This window comes from Coregonus clupeaformis, chromosome 3 (assembly GCF_020615455.1).
Source record: "Coregonus clupeaformis isolate EN_2021a chromosome 3, ASM2061545v1, whole genome shotgun sequence".
NCBI lineage: Eukaryota > Metazoa > Chordata > Actinopteri > Salmoniformes > Salmonidae > Coregonus > Coregonus clupeaformis.
In genome coordinates this window covers 8,321,714-8,340,736 of record NC_059194.1, presented here as the reverse complement: position 1 = coordinate 8,340,736, position 19,023 = coordinate 8,321,714, and the positions used below count along the sequence as shown (strand labels likewise).

General features: G+C 44.2%; 1 protein-coding gene across 1 annotated transcript in view; it reads left to right on the top strand.

Annotated features, from left to right (window-relative positions):
• Positions 1-19,023, top strand: part of LOC121541796 (protocadherin Fat 4-like) — a 96,853-nt gene that overhangs the window by 59,145 nt on the left and 18,685 nt on the right. Inside the window, exons 6-9 of the mRNA XM_041851102.2 lie at positions 478-652; positions 12,541-12,721; positions 13,850-14,100; positions 14,328-18,674. Coding sequence (XP_041707036.2) covers positions 478-652; positions 12,541-12,721; positions 13,850-14,100; positions 14,328-18,674 — 4,954 coding nt within the window. The remainder of the gene's footprint in view (positions 1-477; positions 653-12,540; positions 12,722-13,849; positions 14,101-14,327; positions 18,675-19,023) is intronic.

Genomic DNA, 19,023 nt, shown 5'->3' with positions numbered 1-19,023 from the left:
GCAGCGAGTAGACACACAAAAGACATGTCTCCACTGCAGCGAGCAGACACAAAGGGCCTGTCTCCACTGCAGTGAGCAGACACACACAGTGTAGTTTGTCTGTATACTGTTCCTACAAGGAAATTATTCTGCAGCTGTGTGGAAACGGCTCAAGCAGCGGTGGGTTGCCACACAATAATATGTCCCTGTGCCAACCTGACAGCACCCATAATGCACTGGCACTCACTAATGAGTTATTTTGGTCTCAAGATTTATGCCCAACCTTACAGCATAATGAGTGGGGGTTGGAAAAGACCAATATCAGATCTGACATTTTTTTTGCACATTTTCGGTAATGACTGTCCTCCCAGACAGATGTTACAGTCTTATATTTTTCTGATCTCTGAGAAAATCTATTTTTACGGTGTCCGTATTAGGATAGCCTCAGAGTCATAAGGAGTGTGTCACTGACTCATCCGTCTCATCTTTGCTCTTTAGGTTATGGCCAGGGATGATGACCTGGGTTCCAATGGCCAGCTGAGTTACATGCTGAGCGGTGGGAACGAGGAAGGAGCCTTCAGTCTGTCATCCAATGGTCAGCTGATCCTCACCCAGACCATGGACCGCGAGGCTAAGGGGAACTACACCCTCGTCATCACGGCAACCGACTCCGGTAAGAACAGCTGAGTGGGCGGTCAACATATCATCTTGAAATGTTTCTAGCATTTCAACACAACAGCATGAAGATGGATAGCGACTGTTTTATTAAGTCTCTTCATCCATTGGTGTTCGAAGTGGCGCTCCTGTGCAAAATGTATACCATATTCAACAAGTTCGACTAAGTGTCAATCATCTCCTTGAAAAGAAAAGAGAGCCTATATCTGGCGAAGGAAGAGCGATGCTCCATAAGATGCATCTGTGTTGCATCACATGGACATAGACCGAAGTATCTTGACATAAAGCAAATATCTCAACAGATCATGGAGTTCATTCACTGTAAGCTACACATTGTTTTGTCATGCAAATGTATATATAGGGATATTATGTTTGACGATATATATCGTATCGTTTTGACAACAATTGCAATATTACTTTTGCTCTAGTTGGCTGTACCAGCACAAAAACTCCAGTATTTTTCTTTCATAGCTTGTTCTCCATCTTCTTTTTAAATAGTGAGCCAATTTGTTTTCAGCACTTTTATTTCCATGACTGAACAAAACTAGTTTTCTCATGGCTCTCTCTTGTCCCTCAGCAGCAGACATATGGTGAGCAATACATCGATTCGCAATAAATTGGAACATCGAATCGCAATAAAATGACAGTATCGAATCGCAATACATATAGAATCGCCAGAATGACAAAACATATCGTACCGTGATAATATCATATTGTGAGGTCCCGGGTAATTCCCAGCCCTAATTATTTCCACACAAGGCTTTTTAAGAATATCCCAGAAACCTTGTTGCAGCATTTGATAGAATAGGGCCCTTCTCTGTTTGTTTGGAGACTGTGGTGGAGCTTGTTTTATCCAGATAAAAGGTTAGGTTGTTATTCCATAGAGGTCAGTAAATGTGCAGTTAAGCGAGTACATGCATATCCTCGTCCGAGCCAAATCACATGGTATGTAAGTTAAGTATATGTTTCTTTGGGCTACTCTGGCATGGCCGTCATGGTCAAAGGGTGGTTCTGTTTAATTCCTGGACTGACCATGTGACCAGCAGTAATGATGGGTATTTTTGACTTGGTATTGACTTTGGTGAGAAATGTTACAGTAAAGAGATCCACTCTTTATAGTGTGCGATAATGTTGGCTAGTGTGCATTAGGATATTGGATTATAATACACGCTTACCTCTTTGCAAGGTCTCAATGGTGTATTGTGTCAGACCCTGGGTGGCATCTTGCCCCAGTGGTTGTTTTGGACAAGTGCAAAGGGCTTAAAGGCACAATCTGTAACGTTAATATCCAGTCAAAAGTACTGCCTTTGCACTTGTCTTTTAAAACTGTGGCAGTGACAAAGCCATGAAGTGTGACATACAGTCAGGGAAAAAAGTATTTGATCCCCTGCTGATTTTGTACGTTTGCCCACTGACAAAGACATGATCAGTCTATCATTTTAATGGTAGGTTTATTTGAACAGTGAGAGACAGAATAACAACAAAAACATCCAGAAAAACGCATGTCAAAAATGTTATGAATTGATTTGCATTTTAATGAGGGAAATAAGTATTTGACCCCTCTGCAAAACATGACTTAATTCTTGGTGGCAAAACCCTTGTTGGCAATCACAGAGGTCAGACGTTTCTTGTAGTTGGCCACCAGGTTTGCACACATCTCAGGAGGGATTTTGTCCCACTCCTCTTTGCAGATCTTCTCCAAGTCATTAAGGTTTTGAGGCTGACGTTTGGCAACTCGAACCTTCAGCTCCCTCCACAGATATTCTATGGGATTAAGGTCTGGAGACTGGCTAGGCCACTCCAGGACCTTAATGTGCTTCTTCTTGAGCCACTCCTTTGTTGCCTTGGCCGTGTGTTTTGTGTCATTGTCATGCTGGAATACCCATCCACAACCAATTTTCAATGCCCTGGCTGAGGGAAGGAGGTTCTCACCCAAGATTTGACGGTACATGGCCCCGTCCATCGTCCCTTTGATGCGGTGAAGTTGTCCTGTCCCCTTAGCAGAAAAACACCCCCTTAGCATAATGTTTACACCTCCATCCCCGGTGGGGATGGTGTTTTTGGGGTCAAAGGCAGCATTCCTCCTCCTCCAAACACGGCGAGTTGAGTTGATGCCAAAGAGCTCGATTTTGGTCTCATCTGACCACAACACTTTCACCCAGTTCTCCTCTGAATCATTCAGATGTTCATTGGCAAACTTCAGACGGGCCTGTATATGTGCTTTCTTGAGCAGGGGGACCTTGCGGGCGCTGCAGGATTTCAGTCCTTCACGGCGTAGTGTGTTACCAATTGTTTTCTTGGTGACTATGGTCCCAGCTGCCTTGAGATCATTGACAAGATCCTCCCGTGTAGTTCTGGGCTGATTCCTCACCGTTCTCATGATCATTGCAACTCCACGAGATGAGATCTTGCATGGAGCCCCAGGCCGAGGGAGATTGACAGTTATTATCTGTTTCTTTCATTTGCGAATAATCGCACCAACTGTTGTCACCTTCTCACCAAGCTGCTTGGCGATGGTCTTGTAGCCCATTCCAGCCTTGTGGTGGTCTACAATCTTGTCCCTGACATCCTTGGAGAGCTCTTTGGTCTTGGCCATGGTGGAGAGTTTGGAATCTGATTGATTGATTGCTTCTGTGGACAGGTGTCTTTTATACAGGTAACAAGCTGAGATTATGAGCACTCCCTTTAAGAGTGTGCTCCTAATCTCAGCTCGTTACCTGTATAAAAGACACCTGGGAGCCAGAAATCTTTCTGATTGAGAGGGAGTCAAATACTTATTGCCCTCATTCAAATGCAAATCAATTTATAACATTTTTGACACACGTTTTTCTGGATTTTTTTTGTTGTTATTCTGTCTCTCACTGTTCAAATAAACCTACCATTAAAATTATAGACTGATCATTTATTTGTCAGTGGGCAAAGGTACAAAATCAGCAGGGGAACAAATACTTTTTTCCCTCACTGTAACTATACTGATTCTGTTTGATTTGTTACTTACAATAGCCTCAAATTCAGAGATTTTGATTATAATGCTTAACTAAACAATTCTAAACCAATTATGACAATTATTGTGTTCCTTTTTATAACTTCTCCACAAGTATGCCATTAATTAAAGCCCTGTCAACAAATCCAAAATATTTTGATAGAACATTTTGGAAGTTTTACCAATGAAAGTGCAGAAAGAGGGATTTGAGTAGAATATAAAAAAAACAGAATCATAGTACAGTTGAAATTACCCTCCAGCGTTATCTAAAAATGTTTAGGCTGAGGCTAAGACAGGGAAGGAAATCGTTATCCCATTTACTATCTGGCAGGACGTCTTTAAGGTAGATGTTGAAGACTGGATCCCACTTTACCACTGTCAAGTACAAATCATTTGAACACTTTAATTTAACTCTTTGTTTAATGCAAGACCACTTCTTAAGAAGTAACTTACAATAGTTTTGGAAAGTGTTTTAATTTCACAATTCAGAACTAGCTGTCTTGCCAAATTGATGATGCCTTTGGGTGACATAAAGTAGGCCTATGATTAGTTATGCTTAGTTAAAATATAGTCGATGTGTGGATCATGGAATGAATTCCACTTAAGGGCTTGTTTTGCTCCTCTGTCTTGTGACTGCCACTCTTTCAGGGCCTGTCTGATGGTTTCAACGAAGGTAAACTCATTAACCGGAGGCTGAGTGGAATTTTAAGGCCAACTCTGTTGAGTGAAATCTGTCATGAATTGTATGGAAACAAAAGAGCTCTCTGGTCCTGATTCTCATAATGCTTCCTGGCTGGGGAGCAGGGAGTTTGGCACGCTCCTGTCAATGTTTGGAAATCTGGACTCCGGCCTGAAATGTGGCACAAATACAAGCTGCATAAAGGTGTTTTACAAGGAGGCTTGTTGAAGGGAAACTAGAAGATCAGATCCGCTTGCAGTGGAAAGTTGTTGGCATAATTTCTGAGGGAAAAGTGTGACCAAAAGAGAAAGATAACGGGACTGTGGAGTCCCAGGCAACTGTAATAGCTATATGGGTTCAACATCAAACATCTGGGATCAACTGAAGGTAAATCAGATTTGTAACCCACTGCCACATAGCCACATACCAGCACAAGTTATCCCCCCCATAGAAAAATGTAGGACATAAAAAAATCTGAACACACACACACACACACACACACACATAGACATTGGACACTGACACACGTTACAATATGTTGGCAATGAGTGATACTGGAACTGTTTTACTCGGCCACCACAGTTTCAAAAAACACATTTTCTGTATGATATGTTGGTAAGTTATAGTAGCAGCAAGCCTTGAGTATGCATCATTAACTTTCATAGTGTTGCTTCTCACAAAACAGGGATTTTAGAAGGCCATATGTTTACAGTGCAGTTCATGTATTAACTCAGCAGTTTCTAACCATTGATGCAACCTGAATGCATTATACATGCATTCATTTAGGCTGTCTAGGGAGCCATGCTCTGTTGTGAATGCTTATAGCACAATTATAATGCACGATAGACTACTGCCTTTGTGTAATGCTAGATGACACTGAAAGTTAACAAGTTGTGCTCACCCTCATACTGTAGAATTTCTCCATTGTCTAGTGCACGTGCATGTGGTGAGAACGTCCCCAGAGGAACATTGACATGCACCACGTTTGGTCCCATTTATTAAAGAGGAGGGCACAGTAAATCCCCCGGCCCATGCCTATGGCGGTGGTTACCGTCGCATAGAAATCCTCTCTTTCACATCTCACCATAAGGCCAAAGTGTGTGTACTTTCTCCTTTTCAGGCCTAAATGACCGCTTAGCAGATAAAGGATTGTAATGAACGTCCCATTTGAAGGCAGGATCTTTTATGTTGTTCAATGGCTTCTCGTGAATCTGGTCTGTAAACCTCCTAGGTTTCTTAAGTATTTCCAGCGTAGGATTCATCCCTGTTAGCAACAAATTTGTCTTGGATTCTAATTATTGCTTTTTAAAGAGGTTTTGGAGAGATGTCTCATCATGCCCCTTCCGTGCTTGACCACATTAGGACTTAGCTCAGTAGAAGGATTTCAATGGAAAGTGAAGCTAACAAAGTTTGGAGAATTACTGATATGTGTTGTAAAAGCATAGCAGGGACCTTGCCAAATCATTGTCCAAAGCTGGCCACAATAAATATTTAATGGGGTCCATTTCTGAAGTCCTCTCCAAGGCAGACTAGTGGCAACACAAGACGAGGCCAAATAAAATATAAGGTTCCTCAAATGAACTTTAACAGACCTGTAACATTCTAGATCAACTCTTAAAAACCGTCTCAGTAACAATGTGGTCTTGCAGGAGCTTTTTTTCCTATGACTCTTTTTCCACTCCTGGTTTCTAGTCTGCTTAACAATTGCGGGAACTTAATGTTTGTGTAAATAGCTTTAGTGTCTAATAAGAAGAGGTGGTGTGGGTTGAATTATTAGTGCTTTGCGGCAGCCAGGAGATCCACGTTTTAAAAACCGTGGCTCTCTGTGACCCTGATCCGGTCTTCTCAACCATGATCACATCACTAACACACAACACAGTTAATATCAAATTAGCGATTTGCTGCCACAATAATGCCAATAATGTCTTCTAAGCTGTACGCCATAGGCATTGAAAACTAGTTGCATAGATGGCTCTTCTTCAGTTGTTGTTACTCTTTTTCACTTTTGGAAACAGCAGTCATATTGTCGTTTGCACTTAGATCTATTCATATGGCTATGTGACGATACAATGAAAAAACATGTCATTTAAAAGACCTGTGGGCCTACTGGTTGACAACAATGTCAAAACCATTGAACAGTTCAGCAAATAAAAAGCGCCATGGTAATAAAAGCACAAAAGGCAAATCACTTCATAAACTCCCAGTACATGCCCTGCAGTAGGAGAAAATGGCAGTTTGTCCATGAATGGACTTTTCCTGTCTGTCTGCAAACCGCCAACCCCTATTCATAACATAATGGGGGAAAAATATGTCTAACCATTCAGACATGGCACTCCATAAATAACTGAAAGCTCTATAACATTTTAGGTATAATTTGATGAATACTTCTGAGATTGCTGTATTATTAGAAATATGTTTTTTAAACGGGGAGTGGTCTGTTGTGTATAGCTGGGAATATCCTCTTATATTCTCTCACTCATTAACGGTGAGAAAAAGCCCTGTTTACTTTGTTACGTTTGGCAAACGCAGCAGTGGGATAGCTCGCACCCTACACACACAGCTTCACCATCCGCATTCAGGCGTGTTGGAGTGGGCGCATTAAAATGAGCTTTGGTCGCAAAGCAACAGGTTCTCAGGAGGAGAAAAATGTCAATGTCTGGCGAGATGGTGGCCAATTCACTGTGAGTAATGATGTGTTTTATTTACGCTGTCCCAAAAGAACACAATCTAGCCGCTGTCCATAAAGCGTAATTAACCGTTTAGCCTTAAACTCTCAGCTACAGATGACTGTCAGATAAATGTACACATTCATCCATCTTCCTAAGTCAACCTGTCCGGAGCTTCCAACTTTAATGAACCCCAGAGTTTGGACAACGATGCTATTGTTCTGATGAACCAGGGTGTTCAACAAGAGATCACTCAATGATTTTGAAGGCAGAGATTATCCCCAGTGTCAGTAAAACACCCAAACCTAGCTCTTACCACGGCTCAGATTGGCCAATCCCTGGAGGACACAACAACCTTTCTCAAGGGGGTTGCAGCCATTTCCTCCAAATCAACCCCCTGCACAGATCTCCATGTGTGGCATATGCTCAACAACCAGCTTCAGATAGTTTAATTGTAATTATATGTCTTTTGTACCCCCTCCAGCTCTGAAAGTATGGCCCATGCCACCTTTTCCAGGGCTAATGTGATTTGTCCTCTGGTAATGTACACTAATAAGGTTCTTAGACTCGGCCATATGTTTATGCTAGACAATGCTTACTGGGGAGGGCTTATGGCCGGCTTACAGAGAAAGCTGTCAGTGTGTGTTTAAGACCGAACAGGCTGAGCAGATGGAACACAGCACTCCCAGTGAGTCTTCGGGGCTTGTTATTTTGGACACTTAAGGGTTATTTAGGGTTCTCTCATTCACTCATTTGATCCCACCAATAACAAACCTTTTAGGCGCACAGGCTTAAATGCAATAATTGCATATTAGGGAGGAACTGAACATTGTTCTTCTCACGACCACTCCAGTCTCTTAGGTATAATTTAGAAATATCAAATAGACAGTTATGTTTTGGTCTCAGATGGCCAAATTGTCATGGAGCGAGCCTAGGGGGAATGCATTACACATAAAATGGTATTGCTTTTGTGATTGAATTAAAGTGGTGAGGAATCCTCATACTGCATTAGTGCTTAAAGTATTTATCTGAGGTGTTGTGTTTCTGCGTGTGAAATGGGCTATGATGACTCAATGTCTCTATCATTGACTTATTTATCCCGTACTGTAATGCCTGCCGATGGAATCTACACGGTTATCTGAAGACCATCAGCCAGTAGTCTTGGAAAATAAAAGTTAACTGTGGAGACAGGCCTCTGGTCAGGACTTAGCTTGGGCTTAGCATGTATCAACACTATTGCAGAGCTTGCTGACTCCACTATGAGTCTCGGGGCAATCCTTGTCTTGGAAACAAAGTACCATGAGGTAAAATATTTGCTGATTGAAAGAGCACATTTCTTGTGCCCAAACCCCATTTCTTCATGTTGTAATCTCCAAGACATATTTTGATTAAATATATACACTTTGAGCCAGTCGCCAAACAATGAGTGGCGTTTGCTGGCAAAACATTTTAGAATCACAGCAAAGTCCCCCAAGTAATATATACAATTTATCTCCTAAAGATGTGAGCGGTGTTGTTGATATGTGGTGTGAGGTAAACTGATGTATAAAAGTGTAATCATCAGGACAGGAATGTCAGGTCAGAGCAGATTGTTTTCCTACCCTCTTAGAAAAAAGGGTTCCAAAAGGGTTCTTCGGCTGTCCCCATAGGAGAACCCTTTTTGGTTCCAGGTACAACCCTTTTTGGTTCAATGTAGAACCCTTTTTGGTTCCATGTAGAACCCTCTGTAGAAAGGATTCTGCATGGAACCCAAAAGGGTTCTACCTGGAACCAAAAAGGTTCAACCTGGAACCAAAAAGGGTTCTTCAAAGGGTTATCCTATGAGGAAAGCCGAAGAACCCTTTAAGATTCTAGATAGCACCTTTTTTTCTAAGATTAACCCCGGTGTAAGATTATGCTAATGAGCCTAACTCAATTCCAATAGAGCAGAAGTGATATCTGACCTTTCCAGCTGCTCAAGTGTAGTAAACAAGGTTCAGCAGGTCGATTTCACCCTAGTCTTTTTAGTTGAATCTTAAGTTAAGAAATTTTTTGAATCATGTAACTGTGCCATGTGATGGATAGTCAAGCCTTTTTCCAGTGGATGTAATGAAGTTAGGCCCTACCCTGGAGTATCACCGGAGATGGCACGAAAAAACATGGTGCGGTGTCATACTAGCTCGTAAATGGTGTCAAATACACAGAACTGCTGGTGCAGCAGGAAGAAAGAGCTCTCTGGGAACACGTTTTGCCTATGGAAACAATACTTTTTAACCACAATGAATGGCACCACCACCAGTGCTGCAGACATCACCAGCTCTCTTTCCATGGCACAATTATGTAATTTGTCATATATCGGCAGGCCAGACAATTGTTGCTTGCAGCCAAACCTACTGTATGCCTAGTTCTGCCATATCTCCCCCGGCTCAAGCCATTGGTCACAAGTGGTGGCAACGTTCACCATTCAAGTCAGCTTAATCATTGACCTTGATACTCTGGTTGCCAGATTCAAGTGCAGACTGTTTGGTTGAGATGCTGGCATTTTCAACAGCCATTTTTCTGGAGAGAGCATCCTATTGAAATGGCGTCACCTTCTCACTTTTTTATTCCAATCACAGTCACAATTATGAACTTGTCTTGTTATCAATATGGGTGGGGTCTTAGCATTAGATTGGTGTGGGCGGTAGCCCTGTTCTCTTCCTCCCTTACTCAATGTCACAGAAGCAGTGATGGAATGTTTTCTCCTAACCAAAACTATGCATCATCACCATACTTTGCATACTTGTATTTGCACACAGTATTTTATTCCATGATGACTGAATCTGTGAGCCCACAGAATGTAACAAGAGATCTTCTGAACCATGTACACATTATGTACACACAGCAGGTCAAAATGAAGAAACTTGTTATGTGATAGCAGTGATCCCCGGGAGGTTAAGAGGTGGACAGTGGAGAGAGCAGGATGATGTGAGACTGATCCACACAGAAAGATGTGGAAAATACCTTGTTTGAACCTTGGCTGTCAACAAGGGTGAGTTCAGTGCAGGTTCAGGGTGAGAGAGGAGTGTTTAGTGGGGTTTAAGGCCGGGGGGGTGGGCTTTCTTCAGGCTTACCCATGGATTAGCTAGGGTAACAGAGTCCGTCCCTATCACCCAGCCCCTGATGCGCTGGTGGTGGGGTGCTTGGCACAGGGTCAGGAGTCAGACAAGTGCAACGACTGCTTTGGTTCTCCAGTGGCGGGGTGGCAGGCAGTCGTGCTGATGCCGTCTCCTCTCCTGAGTGGGTAAACAGGTTGTGACTTCACATCCTCCTGAAAAGGGAAACGTCTGGACGGAGGCCAAAAGTATCCCACCTAAAAAAAAAAAAACACTGCTCCAAGACCATTGGCTTCCGTTTTTCAAAAGGGAACAATGCTCTGACTAGCAGGAGCCAATTATATGTGCTGAAAAACATGAACACACCTTGGCTTTGGAGAACATTCTGTATTTTAACTAAACATGTTTTTCATTGAATTATTTTTAGATAAGTTAAACAGATATCCACGCTCCACTGAGTTAATGACTGTCGCAGACAAAGCCAATTGGTTTTAAAAGCCGCTAATCGGTCAAGGAGTTGCAGACCAGAACATCCTTAGCCGGCAACATTGCAGGGCTCTTACGAGTTGTTGTCTGTCAAACAGAGCTTGCCTGGAAACAGTAGCTCAGCATTCCCTACCTTAAACTGATGCAGACACCTCCTGACATGGATTAAGAGGATCAGTTGTAGAGTGGCAGCCATTTCATCTGCTTCCATAACAACCTGTGAAACAATGACTCAATCTGGTCAATCCCGTCACGTTGCACCCTTGTATGGGTGATGACACTAGGCATAGAGACCGACATGTAAATCACATCGGACCACTATTAAGCAGTTTGCTGACTCATATGTTTTGATACTGGTGCCACTGGTTATGTAATTTAATGATGACAATCCAATGTAATGCTATTTAGGTTATTCAGTGTTCCATGCATTTCATTTGGGGGGGGGGGTCTTAAAAAATGTATTGCCTTTGAATGAGCAAATACGTGAGTAAAGGCTGTCCTATTTTCTACTTTGAAACACCTTGCTTGAAATGATGTACTGCATGATTGTAAATGACCTTGTCATATGCTATTTTCAAAGTCTAACAAGGCCTATAGTAGCTAATAAACATACAATTGTGAAAATTAGCAACTTTTCTGAAGGGAAAGCAATGAATGACTCATCCTTGTAATGACTCACCAGTATAAAGATTATAGTTTGCGGTTTCTGCGCCTGGTATTTTGGGATAAAACTGTTGACTTTTTCCCTGTGTATGTTATCATTTATTTTGTGCTGGAATGCATTTTTTGTTTGGGCTGTTTGTAACAATTTGAAGTGTGTTTGTGCTAACAACTGCTGTGCTGATCATAGCGGCTGGATGCATGAAGGATTTATTTAAACCTGCAGGTATTAGATTAAAGTTCTTTCATTTAACATAAGTATTTGGGAAGGATTTATTTCTTGCCCTGTTCTCTTCTGAATCTGGTTCTATGACAGCAGACATCACCCCACCGCTCATTAAATAAAAATAAGGCTCATCACCGTACCATAATCCCTTTGTCATCCAAATGAGCAGATAAGCGTTAGTTATGCAGCAAAGAGTTTATGAGCACGTGTTATTAATTAACATGATCTTTACATATCAAGAGAGCCCTCCTGGCTTTAAGGGATAGGCTCCATCTTGTCCCTCTGCATTACATTCTGGAGTTTCTTTATGTTTTGGTTATGCACAGGCTCCAGATCAAGAGAGATTATTCATGGTCTCTTTCCAAACGTTTATTTGTTATTGTATTATTAATCTGTACCTCTGCACAAGGTTAAATTATTTGATGTTAACAGCTGAATATACAGCTGCGTATTAGCCACAAGTTCATTGGTAACACATTACATTAACAGGCCATCTAAAGAGAAGTTGAAGGGGCAACTCAAGCCAGCAGATGTTTGAATTTCTCAGTATTTCTGCATTGCAGTTGGTTTTCATCTGCTATTGATTTCAATCCATCCCTCAGGGCCCAGAGAGCCTTATTTCGTCACTCGCTTGGCGAAAGAACGGTTAGATTTTTGCTGAAAATAGACATTTTCTGTTCTCTCGATTTCCACAAAGTAACTCACTGAGTGCTGCTTGCCTCAAAATAGATACCAGTACCTCAGCAACCAGATTAAATCTATGATATCCAAGACCCAGGGAAGGACACGTTCGAAAGATTCTGTTTCAGAGTTATTTAACTCTTTTGACGTGTTGTGTGTTGATGTGGCAGCATGGCTCAGAAAGCAGGACTGGTGGTGGCCGAAGACGTTTGCTGGATTAAATGCAGGGATCTTGTGGTACAGTTCCTGCAAGGATATAAATTGCTTCAGCATGTAAACGATAAACCCGCATAATATGTCATCTTTCATACAAAATGATATTCTAACTGCGTTCATATGGAACTGCCTTAGGTATTTCAAATAAAGAGTTTGCTCTTGGTCCTTTGATATCCTCTCATTCCCTTTATTTGTTCTTCCCCTTTTATGACCAGGCTCTCCTCCCCTGAGTGGAACGGGTACAGTCACCGTCTTGGTAGATGACGTCAACGACAACGTCCCTGTGTTCACCTCATCCACCTTCCACACCACCATCCCAGAGGACGCCCCCACCGGCACCGACGTGCTCCTGGTCAACAGTTCCGACGCAGACGTGGGCCTCAACGGTATCATAAGGTACATTCCAGAGCCAGACGCCCACCCCACTCCATCCCTAAGGTCATAGGCGGGCTCCTGTACCCCAAGCCGGACATTTTACTCAGATCCGACCCCCGCCTGTTCACCCTCCCCTCGCCCCGGTACCCCCATTGGGGAGGCGCAGGGGGTACGGCAACTCGCCCCACTTTCCCAAAACATCGTAATGAGGATATTAATTGGCTATGACAGAAGTAGTATCAGGGGTTCCACGGGTTCTAGGACTTACTGGAAATCAGAACCAGTTGCCATCAGTTATTAGTTTCCATGCTCACAGTCCATTAACTTGGGCTTTTTTTTACTTCTGCTTCTGGACTGTTTGAACCACTTCTGGTTGTGAACAGTTTGGTTGTTTGCTGTCCCAATAAGTCTGTGTTCCATCTGTGTTCACACTTTATTCCATCATTTGTCACCAGTTTCAGGGGAAATGCTTTTCTAGGAAGCCTTTTCAAAATATGTGCTCTTGTGTACATGTATATGTCAGTATACGTTTGTGTCTGCGACTTACTGGAAACTTCTGAAAAGTTAAGTGAAACACTATCCTCTTTGGGAAACCAAAAAAGTATGGCTCTTTGGTCATAAATAATTCTGGGGTGTCTCCAACCCTGAACTTCAGCACAGAGAAGCTTGAATTAGAAGCCTCTGTGAGAATGAAAAAATACAGGAGAAAATAGATTGAGTAACTTGGATAGAATATTAAGATGGATACCTTAAGAATTGGGTAATGCTTTGCGCGATAGATGGTGCTTTCTTCAAACCACAGAAACAGTAAGGAAGTTATATTATGTCTGTGTTTTTCTATTAAATGTACTCTCTGCCTCTTTAAAGCTTGAAACAGTGCCCTCCATATGATTATTATGGCAATGCTGATCAAGAGCTTTAATCCAGGCATTTGCAGTACCACAGTATGTGCAGCATATTAATGTCTGTATAATGTGTACGAAACTACTCCTTCCAGTAACAGTATTCAAATATGATATTCTGGACATGTAATATACCGCTGTAAATGTTACATAAATAAATCAAACTCAAATGCACAATGAAATGCATTTAATCTGAAACGGTATAAATCTTGCCCTAAAACATGTCCTCTTCTGTGTGTCCCTACAGTTACAGCTTGACTGGAGGCAACGGTCAGTTTTCCATTAACCCAGCTACAGGCCAGATCATCACCAGCTCCCTACTGGACCGGGAGGCCAGGGCCAACTACCAGCTCCTAGTTGTGGCCACAGACGGAGGGCAGACCCTGGGCATGTCCAGTTCCGCCACTGTGTCGGTGGTGGTGGCTGACATCAACGACAACCCTCCCCGCTTCCACCACCACCCCTACGTCACACACATCCCCGCCTTCACCTCAGCAGGTGGGTTCAGATTTGATACATTCATCTTAATTTCAAATATGAATGTTCTTCTATATCGAATTATATCATGCTTATACAGTATAATATATGATTATAAAATTAAAGTGTACAGTATATGAACTCCTATGAAAATATTACTTTTGTGAAAAATATTGATGATGAAGTGAATATCAGTTATACTTATAGTAGTTATTCTGAAGTATTTTGTCTCATTTTGTATTTTTCAGGCAACTTGGTATTCGCTGTGACGGTGACAGATGACGACGCTGGACTCAATGCTCAGCTCCACTACTCTCTAACTGGCCGCAACTCTGACAAGTTCAAGATTGACCCCATAAGAGGAGCCATTACAGCCAATGAGAGGTTGACAGGCAGCTCGGAGGTTACCCTCACTGTCCGAGTGAAAGACGGAGGAACCAATCCCAAAACAGACTCGACCACTGTGACCGTCCGGTTTGTGACCGGGGGAGACTTCCCTGTCATCAAGCTGAAGGATATTACTTTCACATTCCCAGAGAGCCAACCTACAAACACGATAGTTACCACAGTCACCGGGTCCTCTACACGTGGCGGGGCCCTATCATACTACATCGCCAGTGGAAACCTGGATAATGCCTTTCACATCGACCAGTTGACAGGAGAGCTGTCAATCAAACATTCACTGGACTTTGAACACATTCAGAAATATGTGCTCTGGATTGAGGCCAGGGACCAAGGATTCCCCCCCTATTCCTCCTATGAGAAAGTGGAGATCACAGTGCTGGATGTAAACGACAACCACCCTGTATTTGACAGGGAACCATTCCATGCAGAGATACTAGAGAACCTGTCCCCTCAACGGGTGCTCATGTTGTCTGCCATGGATCAGGACAGCGGCCCTAACGGCCAGCTGGAATATGCCATTATCGACGGCAACAAGGAGAACAGCTTCAGCGTCAATCGGGCCACTGGTGAAATCCGAACGACCAGGCCTCTTGACAGGGAAAAACTATCTCAATATGCCCTGAAAGTGAAGGCCACAGACCGTGGCAATCCTCCCAAAAGCACAGCTGTGAAAGTCCTGATCAACGTATTAGATGTGAATGATAACGCTCCCAGGTTCTCTAAGATCTTTAGCGCCACAGTGCCCGAAAACGCCCCAGTGGGGTACACTGTCACCAGGGTTACAACCACAGACGAGGACGCAGGTGCTAATGCCATAAGCAAGCATTCAATCACAGACACAAGTCTACCGTTTACTATCAATCCAAGTACTGGAGACATAACTATCAGTAGACCTCTCAATAGGGAAGACACTGATCATTACATTGCCAAAGTCTCTGCCCATGATTCTGGCTGGACAGTTAGCACGGATGTCACAATATTTGTAACGGATGTAAATGATAATGCCCCCCGATTCAGTCGGCCATCTTACTACCTGGACTACCCTGAGCTTACAGAGGTGGGGTCACTCGTTACTCAGGTGTCTGCAACTGACCCCGACGAGGGTGTCAATGGCAAAATATTCTATTTCATCAGGTCCCAGTCTGAATATTTCAGGATCAATTCAAGCTCTGGAGAAATCTTTATCAAGCAGCATTTAAAATATCAAAACTCAACTGGCAGCAACATAAACATAAATCGGCACAGTTTCATCATTACTGCTTCAGACCGTGCGACCAAGCCATTGATGAGTGAAACTACAGTCATTGTAAACATACTAGATAGTAATGACAATCCACCCAAGTTCGAATCCTCTAGCTACTTTACCCCTGTCACTAAAAGCGTCAAAGTTGGCACCAAACTTATCAGGGTCATAGCTCTTGACAAGAAAGATTTTGGCCTCAACTCTGAGGTGGATTACATAATATCAGGAGGGAACAGCACTAGCAAGTTCAAGCTGGATATACAGAGTGGATGGGTCGCTGTCGCCTCCTCACTCACCTCAGATATGAACAAGGTGTTCCTCATGGATGTTACTGCCAGAGACAAAGGGAACCCCCCTCTGAGTGCTAGAACCACTGTAAAAGTGGCAGTCACTGAGGAGAACCACCACACACCGGAGTTCTCCCAAAGCCAAGTCACAGCTACCATACCTGAGAGCCTTGCCGTGGGGACAGCCATCAGGACGCTCTCTGCCAGGGACAAGGACAAAGAGATGAACGGGCATATCACATACAACATCACTTCAGGCAACGACAAGGGCAAGTTTGCCATGAACAGTAAAACAGGAGTCCTATCTCTGGCCAATCATCTGGACTTTGAGGAAAAGCAAAAGCATGAGCTCAGAGTGACAGCCACCGACGGGGGATGGATCGCAAAGACCAGCTACGTCATGGTCACAATCCATGTGACCGATGTGAACGACAACCCACCTATATTTGATCCTGATGAGTATTTCCCTGTGGTACAGGAGAACGTTCCCAGTGGCACCACAGTGGTGAAAATGAATGCCACAGACAGCGATTCAGGGCCCAATGCTGTCATGGCTTACGTGATCCAGTCGTCAGACAGCGACCTCTTTGTAATTGATCCAAACACAGGCGTAATCACCACCCAGGGTTTCCTGGATTATGAGGCTAAGCAGGTCTACCACTTAACAGTGAAGGCCTTCAATGTCCCAGACGAGGAGCGCTGCAGTTTTGCCAATGTCAACATTCAGCTCAAGGGAGCCAATGAATACGTTCCCCGCTTTGTCTCCAAGCAGTATTACTTTGAAGTCTCTGAAGCAGCTCCAAGAGGCACAGTGGTGGGAGAGGTGTTCGCCAGTGACCGTGACCAAGGGGATGACGGAGTGGTTTACTACCTAATTTTCGGGAAGAGCAGAAGAAAGGGCTTCAGCATCAACAGAAAAACAGGTCAGATCTACGTCACAGGTCCCCTCGATCGTGAGAAAGAGGAAAAGATCTCCCTCAAAGTCCTGGCGAAAAACGCGGGAAGCATCCGTGGGGCTGATATCGACGAGGTCTTCGTGAACATCACGATCCTGGATGCCAATGATCCTCCTGTTTTCAGCCAGGAACTCTATGATGTTCAGATCAGTGAGGGTCTTTCCCCTGGCGGTCTGGTCACCTTCGTTAGTGCACAGGACTCTGACTCTGTCCCAAGCTGGAGCAGATTCTCGTACTCCATAGCCTCAGATTTAGAGAAAAACGTCTTCACCATCAACCCCCAGACTGGCCAAGTATCTGTAGCAGCTGAGCTGGACAGGGAAACCACTCCTGTGTTCAGCCTGACTCTGCTAGCTGTGGACTCTGGCTCACCCTCCGCAACTGGAAGTGCCACCCTGGTTGTGAATCTGGAGGACATTAATGATAACGGTCCTACTCTGAAGACGGTGAGGGCAGAAGTCATGGAGAACCAGCGAGCTGGGACAGATGTCGCAACTCTTACTTCAACTGACCCAGACCTTCCACCCAATCAAGGTCCATTCTCATATAGTCTGCTCAGCGCCGGCTCGGCCAGTAACTACTTCAGCCTCAGCCCCGCTGGAGTGCTGACCACCAGTCGAGAGATCGACAGGGAACAGATCAGCGACTTTTACCTGTCTGTGGTTATCAAGGACTCCGGTGTCCCTCAGATGTCCTCCACTGGAACGGTCCACGTAAAAGTAAATGATCAGAATGATAACCCGTCAGAGCCGCGCTCCGTGGAGATCTTCATCCACTATTTCGGAAACATGTTCCCCGGAGGATCCCTCGGGGTTGTGAAGCCCCAAGACCCAGACATACAGGACAGCTTCCACTGCTCCTTGACTCCTCCTTCATCCAGTCTGTTCACCATCCCAACGGGCACCTGTGACCTCAACTCAAAGGCCCGCTCAACAGACGGAACATTTGAATTAGCTGTCCGAAGTAGTGATGGTGTCCACGGCTCTGTCAGCAGTAACGTCCGGGTCTTCTTCATGGGGTTCACCAATGCCACTGTGGACAACAGTATCCTGATTCGCCTCCGTACCCAGGGGGTCACCACCTTCCTCACCAATCACTACCTCAGCTTTGTGCGCATCGCAAACTCACAGCTGGCGGGGCTAGGCACTGGAGTACAGCTGTATGGCGCCTTTGAACTCAACAACCAAACTTTCCTGATGGCTGCCATAAAGCGCAGCCACGGACAGTATGTCAACCCCAGTGGAGTGGCCACCTTCTTTCAGAGCATCAAAGATGTTCTGCACAGGCAGAGCGGGGTGCAGATAGACTCAGTGGATCACGACCCCTGCACACGTAACCCATGCCAGAATGGGGGCAGCTGCAAGAGGCGCCTTAGTGTGGGGCCAGATATGAAGACAACGGAGAGTGTCCCGGTGATCCTCGTCTCAAACCACCCCCTTCAGCCCTACGCCTGCAGTTGCAGACCAGGGTACGCAGGGGCGCTGTGTGAGACGGATATAGACGAGTGCCTGCCGTCTCCGTGCCACAATGGCGGGACCTGCCACAACCTGGTGGGGGGATTCTCCTGCACCTGCCCAGAGGGATTCACGGGCATGGCCTGCGAGAGGGACATCAACGAATGCCTCTCCAACCCCTGCAAGAACGGGGCACTCTGTCAGAATTACCCTGGTGGATTCAACTGCCTCTGCAAATCCGGCTTTGCAGGTACCGTACACCACCTTAGGAGCCATTTAGATTTTATGAGCAACACAACCACAGATGTTCAGCTAGGCTCAAGTATACACACACTGCACATGACTCACGTTTTTTTGTCCAAGTACAATATTTGCCTCCAAACTAATGCAAGAGGTGTTGTAACCCTAGCATACAGGCCTGACTGCCAAAACCCAAAAACATTTTGGTTTTATGATTACAAGTTGGGGGGTATCAGCTTTGATGCATATCAGCTTGTCATGTTTACTTTAATAAAAAGGATGATGCGAAATTGACCCCAGTAAGGGCCTTACTGTGGACTGCACAGAGTTCAGTAGTCTCATATAGTCTCATATTCCTC